Source organism: Myotis davidii, unplaced genomic scaffold (assembly GCF_000327345.1).
Source record: "Myotis davidii unplaced genomic scaffold, ASM32734v1 scaffold1527, whole genome shotgun sequence".
Lineage (NCBI taxonomy): Eukaryota > Metazoa > Chordata > Mammalia > Chiroptera > Vespertilionidae > Myotis > Myotis davidii.
The window spans coordinates 463,528-472,712 of NW_006298269.1; the positions used below are offsets into that span (position 1 = coordinate 463,528).

Here is a 9,185-nt window from a genome sequence, read left to right on the forward strand (position 1 = left end):
CTTTCCCTCCTTTGTTTACATGGAACCCATTCCAAGAAGGCAACCATTTGTTTTTCAGTTCATGTCTCTGCATCTGGCCTGTGGTGCTGGTGCTTTGGAGGGTCGGTTTGCAGTCTGCCAAGTCCCTGGCACATGCAGGCCAGCCATGGAACACCCAGGTTGGACATTTCCTTGGGAGATGGACCCTCCTTCTCCCTGGCTTTCCATCTCTCTCTGAACTTCAGTGTGAGGGTTAGAATGGATACTGTGGAGCATTCCAGATAGGTCCTGGAGGTCACAGAGAGAGCCAAGGAAACGTGACCTCTTGGAGTCTATCCTTTTACTTTCCTTCCCCACATTGAGCTGATCCCCAGATTTTTTCCTGTTTTGCATCTGAAATATCTTAAACTCCTCACTGGGCCCCACTGTCATACACCTATTGGTGCCGGATCTCTTTCTGCGCCTTCCACTCTTCTTCCTCCCAGATCCAGGGCACTTTGTGCCCAGAGGGACCTGCCACCCTGCTCCCTCATACATGTTTCACTTTCCCCATCAAAATAGGATCCCATTCACAGAATTTTCTATCAGGGCTTTCCCTTCAGAATGCAGTTCCATCCTGCCTTTCAGATTCTTCCCTATGCGCTGCTTTAGCCATCCTGTCCCTGGACACACACACCATGCAAGATAGCCAGGCTTCTTTGCTTTGGCTCCTGTTCCTGCCTAGAAGGCCCTGCTAGGTCATCTCTGCTGGTAACATCCTGTAAGGCCAGGCTGAACAGTTGCCCAGGAAGGTCCCTTTTCCTGCCTGCACCTCTATTCCTATAACCTTGAGTCTTGAATGTACTCCTTTCATATGGCAGTCCAGTCAGGGCATTGCCTTCTGCATCCTCTGTGAGAGCAAAAGGGTGAGGATGAGGTTTTATTCATCTGTGTGTCCCCAGGGCCAAGCCTGAGCCTCGCCACTGATGAGATAAGTGAATGAACAATAATAAATAAATGAAATCCTTGATAAAATATTTTATAGGTCAACAGCTTTGGCTAAAAGATTGGGGATATTTTGGGGAGAGGGAAGGAAAGTAGGGGGCACTCTCATTTCTGGGCTTCTCTTTGGCCCCCAGTCTGAAGCCAGGTGGGTGATCATTCCTTTCTCCCTCCTCCTTCCCTCACCCCGGCAGGACTGAAGAACTGGGTCTGGGCTGAGGACATGGTCTTCGTCCCCATGGCTGTCCCCTGGAGCCCTGAGCACCAGATGCAGAGGCTGCAGGTGACCCGGAAGCTGCTAGAGACAGAGGAGCAGGCCACCTTCCCCCTGGGAAGTGCCACCCCCCGCTACCTGTACCTGGCCAGCAACCACAGCAACAAGTGGGGTCACCCTCGGGGCTACCGCATCCAGGTGCTCAGTTTTGCTGGAGAGCCTCTGCCCCAGAACAGCTCCATGGAGAGGGCCATCAGCTGGGGGAGGTGAGTGGCCGGGTGTCAGAGGGAAGCTGGGGGAGATGAGAGAGAAGGGAGCATTGGAGGGGCAATTGGAAATCAGTTCAAACTGTATGCAAAGTGAATAAGAAGAGCTCAAGAAGGATTTCCTGGTTATCAAAAGGCACATGCGGTGGGCACTGGCACGTCCTCCCTCGGAGGACTGAAACTCAGGGCCGAGAGCCCTTTCCCCTTTTGTATGGTGGACGGGTCATGCTGTGCTATGGCAGGGGGTGAACAGGATTCCCTGGAAAGGTGCTGGATGACTCACCAGGGTGGTGTCAGTCACTGAGTGAATGAGATGGGAAAGCTGGGGTCCACACGCTCAGCTCCTTTCCCTCATAATCAGGCAACAGGATAGGGCTAGTGACTGTGCCCCCCTAGGTACCAGCTGGCTGTGACCCAGTGGAAGGAGGAAGAGCCCAGCAGCACCAGCATCTACAATCAGAATGATCCTTGGGCCCCCACCGTGGACTTCACTGACTTCATCAACAACGAGACCATTGTTGGAGAGGTCAGCTGATGGGGAGGGCCAGTGAGAGGGGTGGGGACACAAAGATGAGCCCTACCTTCTCTTGGGGGGCCCTGAAAACCATCTGGTCCCCTCAGGGGTGTCTTCTGTGCTTTCATGGATCTGATCATTACCTCTTGAGGGATTCTTCCCAAGCTGGGAGTTCATTTGCAGGTGTTGGCCGAGGCCCCAGCCTACCCTCAAGACCCTACAGCCCTCTGAGTCTCAGCTTTGTGGACAGAGTCCTTTTCAGGCTCCAGCAGTCAGGCGGGCTGGAGGTCACCAAGGGCAGACCACATCTTGTGTATCTAAAACCCATTCCTGGTGTAACCACTAAAGGATTAATTTCTAAATGTTGGCCTTTTCTGCCTCCCAAACCCCTATCTTCCCTCCTCCATCCTCCTTCCATCAGTTAAGTTTGGGAACTCTCTGGGAGTTAAGGGGGAAGAAGCTGATGCAGCCTGTGGCCTCATCATTCCTCTGCGGGTGGAGAGATGGGTGAAGGTGCGAGAGAAAACGTCAGAGAAGAGTACAGGCTGGGTCAGGGAGGCAGGTGCTGCTTCCAATATGAATATGAAATTGACTATACTTTGATTTCTGGACCAGTAGGAAAAACATTTAAAGACTTAAGATCCTTTTGAGGAAATAGGGGCTGGCATGGCAAATCCTTCCATACCAGGCTACTGTGGGAGGCAGGTGTGTCTTTAGCAAAGCCAGGCCTCATGATCCTCTTCCTCCTCCCCTGCTAGGACTTGGTGGCCTGGGTGACAGCTGGTTTCCTGCACATCCCACATGCAGAGGACGTTCCCAACACGGTGACTGTGGGGAATGGTGTGGGCTTCTTCCTCCGACCCTACAACTTCTTTGACCAGGCCCTCCTCCGATTCTGCGGACTCCATCTATTTCCGGAGGGACCAGGATGCTGGGGCCTGTGAGGTCAACCCCCTGGCTTGCCTCCCCAAGGCTGCTGACTGTGCCCCCGACCTCCCTGCCTTCTCTCATGGGGGCTTCTCTCATATCTAGGTGGTCCCTGGGATGGGGAATGTCCAGGGCCCCAGGGCCAGGGTGTGTGGAGAGGGGGAGCAGTGGGCACTGGGTTGGGCAGACTGATGCCCTTTTCTCCTTCCTCACATCCCTGAGGTTCCTTCCTCTTCCTCCCCAAGGTCACCTCCTGCCACCATCCTCCCTTGCTTCCCCTCTCTACTGGGAGCATCCTGAGCTTGTGATGCTGGTGATGGGGGGGGCGAGGGGGGAAACAGGAGAGACCCAGCTTTGTTGCCACCAGAGAGGCTGGGTTTCTGTCCCAGGGAGGAGAGGAATGGCCAGCCAGGAGCTTGCAGTGAGAATCAAGCTTTTCACCAGAAGACTCCCTTTTTTCTCTCTGGCTTTTCCAAATATTTTTGGGCCTCCTGGTTCCTCCTCACCTCCCCAGCGCCTGCCCTGTGAGATGAGGCTAGGTCTCTACAATGGAGATAGGCCCTAGAGGCCCAGGTCAGGGTGCTTGCCAGGCCTGTGCATATACATGGACGAGCTGGAAGGGGCTTCTTGGTTCATATTTTCTCTTATCCAAGTCTTCCTCCTTCTTTCCCTCTTCCTCTTGCCTACCACCTCTTCCTCCTGTTTCTACTCTTTCTTATATTCTGGGATTTCCCTCCCAGCCCTCATTTCTCAACTTCAGTCTCCTCTCCCGGCCCTAGGCCTGTGGAAGTCAAAAAATGCAAGGACATCTAGTTTGGGAGGACAATCCCTGTCTGTCCCCCTATGTCTGTCACAGAGGGAAGTAGGAGTTGCCCCCACCCCAGTCCTGGGCAGAGTGTGTTCTCTTCGCCCATTTGTATACCCCCTGCCTCGCATTCTCAGCAGAGGATGGTCATAGAGACAGCAGCTGCTCAAGCTGGCATTTGAGGTGGTTTTGCGGGTACAATGGCAATAAGGAGTGTCATTTTGTGCCAGGGTTGTGTGTAACCAGTGACCTCTGTCTTCTGTAGCAGCCAACAAGGGAGGCTGGGGAGGCACCAAGGATGAGAAGCACAAATACCCAGGAACTCTAGCGGTTAACTGGCCAGGGCCATTCAACCACATACGGGCATGCAAAGGAGCTGGGGCTTGGTCCCTTAGGAGCCTGGATTGGGGCGGATGTACAAAAAGCAAGAGTTTGGAAAGGGCAGAAACATCCTTCCCTAGAGGATTGGTTAAATAAATTCTGCGGACTCCATCTATCTCTGAGCTATAAATATAACTACATTTCTTTGTATACTAATAGGGAATAATCTCCCAATGAAAAGGCAAGGTGCAGAAGTGTGCATGGTGCACTTCCCATTTGTGGTTGATAGAAGGGAGAAAAATATAAGTGTAGATTTGCTTATCAATGCAGATTCAGAAGAAATGGGTAACACTGGTTGCCTCTGGAAAGGGAACCAGGAGGTTGGGGACAGGGGAGGGAGGGGACTTAGCCCTGTTTACCCTTTTGTATATTTTGAATTTTGAACCATGTGACTATATTACCTGTTAAAATTAAATAATAAGTGGACCTAATAAATAAACAAACTTTTTAAAAAACTGATATGTCTTTTAGAACAGGCCTGAGGTAGGGGAGGGTAAAATGAGTTAAGGGGTGGGGCCATGGACTCAATTTTCTTAAGTTTTTGAGACCAAAAACTTATGGTAACTCCTTTGCCTTCTTTTGCTTGTATCTCTCTAAAGACAAGGCTAAACCCCAGTAACCCTCTTTTGTTCTTTCTCTCACTTTTGCTCCCTGTCACTCTTAGCAGAGGAGCGATGAGAAGCAGTGGGGAAGGGGGACTTCTGCCTGCTGGAAGCTCAGGCCAGGCCAGGAGGTGACGTGTACGAAATGGATTTTGGATGCTGCTCAGCTTATGACCAGAGGGAGATCTATCCAGGGAGCTCAGGCATCAGCTTCTGCTACCTTCTTTCCTGCCGCAAGCCCAAGTTCACCTCTGAGTCAGTGGAATAGTAGATGGGGAGGAGTTTCTACCTTCTATCACTCCTTCTTATGTCAGTTTCCAGTGGTCTCTAGACCAAAGAGTGTGAGTGTTTGTATGCGATGAGAGTGTGTGTGAGTGTGTGTAAATAAATGCTCACAAGTTTTTATCTGAAAATGTGACTGTGGTTGGGTCTTGCTACATCTCACCATAGGGATGACACCACCTGCTCCAGGCCTCAGTGGTCATGTAGATCGTGAGAGTGTCAGCCTAGCTGGGGTCAGGTGGGCTGCAGGACCAGCCCCCCTTCCCTCCCCCATGACACTCCCCCTATCCTGGCAGGACCTGAGAACTGGGTCTGGGCTGAGGACATGGCCTTTGTTCCCATGCAATGCCCTGGGGCCCCAACCTGATCTCTTCCTTAGATCATTGAGGCCTGCTAGAGTGTTGGCCTCAGACCTGTGGTCAAATGAACAGTGACTGAGGATGTCAAGCACTGAAAGAATAGTGTCCCCAAGGCTGAGAACTTTAGGACTTGGGCCCTAAGAGGAGCTGGACAAGGAGACCCCTGGGGCTTAGCTCAGAAGGCATAACTTGGACATCCCCGGGAATGTAGACACTGGAACCCCCTGTGAAGAGCACAAGATGCGCTCACCTGCCTCTGCTGTCCTCCTGAATCCCCCGAGAAGGGCTCCAGTTCCCAGTGCAGCAGAAGCATTCCTCTGTGCATTCAACGAAGATGTATAGAGTGCCTTCTAAGTGCCAGGCATCATGTGAGGCACTAGGATGTATTATTGAATAAAAGATACAGTTTCTGCCGAAACCGGTTTGGCTCAGTGGTTAGAGCGTAGGCCTGTGGACTGAAAGGTCCCAGGTTCGATTCCGGTCAAGGGCATGTACCTGAGTTGCGGCACATCCCCAGTGGGGAGTGTGCAGGAGGCGGTTGATCGATGTTTTCTCTCTCATCGATGTTTCTGACTCTCTGTCTCTCTCCCTTCCTCTCTGTAAAAAATCCATAAAATATATTCAAAAAAAATAAAAAATAAAAATAAAAAAGATACAGTTTCTGCCCCCAAGAGCAAGAGCAAGTAAAGAGGCAATTACAGATGAGGACTATTAGACGAGAGGTGGGAGGAGGACAACAGCAGGTTTCCTGTGGGGTCTGATGTCCAAGCTGACCTTGGCAGAGGAGTGGAAATTAGCCAGGGGAGAAAGAAGAGCACAGAGAATGTTCCAGGGAATAGCATGTTCCTTGACCCTCCTCTCTTCTCTCTGCAGAGGTCCCTCCCCCCCGGGTGACCTCAGCCTCTCCTACTATAACTGCTAGTATTTGTTGTCTCACCCAAATCTATATTTCAGGCCTAGAGCCTCTCTCTTGTCCTCTGGATCCATAAACTTTTCCTTTTCTTAGCATCTATACTAGGGCTTCCCCATGAGCACCTCAAACGCAAACTTAGTTTCCCTCTGGAACTTGCTGCTCTTTGTTCTTCTTCTGGTGAAAGGCCCCGCCACTCACCAGTCACCCAATGGGAAATCTTTGTGTCATGTAAGATGCTGTGCCCTCCCTGCCAGCCACACCCAATCAGGCACCAAGTTCTGTAAACTCTGCCCTTAAACATCTCTCAGAATCATCCCTTCCTCTCTGACCTCCAGGTCACTGGCCTTATCCTGGCCCTTTGCCTCTTACCTGATCTCCTCACCTCTAGTCTGTCCCATACCCAAGCCAGAGTCATCTCCCTAGAATGCAGATCGGTACCCAGTGTAACCTGGGTGTACTAGGCAGGTGAGTTGACCACATAGGGCCTCTGGGGCAGCAGCTCCACTTGGGCACTGTGTTCTGGGCCAGTCCTCGACCTGAGGGCTAGACGTGGACTCTGGCTCCCAGGGATAAACTCATATTCATCACATTCCCAGCGGCTGGGGCCAAGTTTGCTCAAAGAGAAGACCGAGTGCAGGGAGCAGGATGTGTAGTCCTGTCTCCTGAGTAATTCTGCAAGAGGGACACCTTTTCTTTTTTTTTAAATATATTGATTTTTTTTTTACAGAGAGGAAGGGAGAGGGATAGAGAGTTAGACGAGAGAGAAACATCTATCAGCTGCCTCCTATACACCTCCTACTGGGGATGTGTCCGCAACCCAGGTACATGGCCTTGACAGGAATCAAACCTGGGGCCTTTCAGTCTGCAGGCCGACACTCTATCCACTGAACCAAACCGATTAGGGCAAGAGGGACACATTTTCAACAGGTTTTTAGGGTGTTTAACATGATGATTGGGAAGACGAGGATGAAACAATATCAGAGGAAACAATGCAACAGCTAGACACTTAGGGAAGGTGGTCAGGGTGGTGCTTTTTAAAAAATATATATTTTTATTGATTTCAGAGAGGAAGGGAGAGGGAGGTAGAAACATCAATGATGAGAGAGAGTCATTGATTGGCTGCCTCCTGCATGCCCCCTACTGGGGATTGAGCTTGCAATGCAGGCATGTGCCCTTGATTGGTATTGAACCCAGGACTCTTCAGTCTGCAGGCCGCTGCTCTATCCATGGAGCCAAACCGGCTAGGGCAGGGTGATGCTTTTTTATATACACCCATTCCCCCACCAGCCAAGGCAAAGGGTTCCTGGCCCCCATCATTACCCACCTTCCCATATAATAGCTTGGTGATACTCCACCAGAGGGAATATTTTGACCTCTGTTTGGTAACACTGTTCAGGACAAAAAACATTAGCAATCTTAACAGTGTGATCTTAGCTGGGAGCTAAGACCATGACATAAAAGACCCAGACTCACAGTTGCCTTGTGGCCAGGAGTGGGGTAGGCCTTAACATTAGATTCTGCTCCCCCTAATTCTCTAGGTTGCACAGCCAATTTCCAATGACCTCTTCCTGCCTTAGTTATAGCAGCTCTATGGTTTGTCTTGACTACAAGAAGCTCTCCAGTTCCATCCTACTGCTCAGTCAATGGGAATATTGGGTGTGAGTTTTTCTCCCCAACACTCAGGGGTGGGTATGAAATGCCATGTTTCTCTATTTTCCTATAACAGATAACCAGCTCTGTGCCCTCACTCACCTGGTTGGCAGGAAGTTCAGTTATTGCTACTGGGGTTAGGGTTAGGAAAGACTCATCTGGGACTTTGGGGAATGGTTGGTTAGTCTTCAGCTAACAGTGGCCACTGCTACTTTGCTACCTTTCCACTGCCCTGAGGCCAGACTTGTCAAGGCAGGGATGGGAGGAGGGGCTGACCCACACCTATTTTCTCCTACAGCAGTGGCTCTCAACCTTCTGGCCCTTTAAATACAGTTCCTCATGTTGTGACCCAACCATAAAATTATTTTCGTTGCTACTTCATAACTCTAATGTTGCTACTGTTATGAATTGTAATGTAAATCTCTGATATGCAGGATGGTCTTAGGTGACCCCTGGGAAAGGGTTGTTCGACCGCCAAAGGGGTCGCGACCCACAGGTTGAGAACCGCTGTCCTAGAGCAAAAGCCCAATTTTCTCCTGATTGTTCACCAAAATGTTATTAAAACAGTTTAAAAATTAAAAATAAATACTGGCCGGTGTGGCTCAGTTGGTTGGAGCATCATCCCATACACTAAAAGGTCATGGTTCGATTCCCAGTGAGGCCACATGCCCGGGTTGCGGACTCGATCCCCAATGTAGGGCATGTAGGAGGCAGCTGCTCAAGGATTTTCTCTCATCGCTGGTCTTTCCATCTCTCTCTCCCTTTCCCTTCCTCTCTGGAATCAATAAAAATATATTATTTTTAAGAAATAAAGAACAAAGGAGAGGAAAACCTGTCAAGTTTCCATATCTAAATAGAACTGGTTGTATAAATATTTCTGGATAATCTGACCTTTCTGAGACTGGTTGCCCTAGTTGAAATGTCTGGGTTCTGAGATGTTTCCTGTCTTCCTCAATCTGGCTGCCCAGATCACGCTGGCCTACGGCACCTCACCTAGAAGAGAATGGAGGTGGCTTTTCTCTCTGAGTCTGCAACATTTTGGAGGAAGGTTTCCCGGAGTTGAGGGTTGTGGGCTGCTAGGTTAATTCCACAGCCAGATTTCCAGGCCCCCTGACCTCTAACCTGGCCCATCAGTCCTGCTCAAGGTGTGTGTTGAAGGGAGGGGGTGTCTCTGTTACACTCTGCAGCCCCTGTACCCCCTCCAGCTTCTCACTGGGTCCGCATCCTGCATGCTCCTGGCACTTAGGGCGCTCACAGAGCCTCCACAGTGCTGACCTGTCTCACGCAGCCTCCACCTTCAACCCTCCCAGGA

At 50.5% G+C, this 9,185-nt stretch overlaps 1 protein-coding gene across 1 annotated transcript in view; it reads left to right on the plus strand.

The window, feature by feature from the left end:
- Window positions 1-4,442, plus strand: part of LOC102758498 (membrane primary amine oxidase-like) — a 6,469-nt gene extending 2,027 nt beyond the window's left edge. The window contains 4 exon segments of the mRNA XM_015570560.1: window positions 1,155-1,440; window positions 1,837-1,966; window positions 2,713-2,834; window positions 2,836-4,442. Of these exon segments, the coding sequence (XP_015426046.1) occupies window positions 1,155-1,440; window positions 1,837-1,966; window positions 2,713-2,834; window positions 2,836-2,986 (689 nt within the window). The 3' untranslated portion in view covers window positions 2,987-4,442.
- Window positions 4,443-9,185: the final 4,743 nt, after the last annotated feature.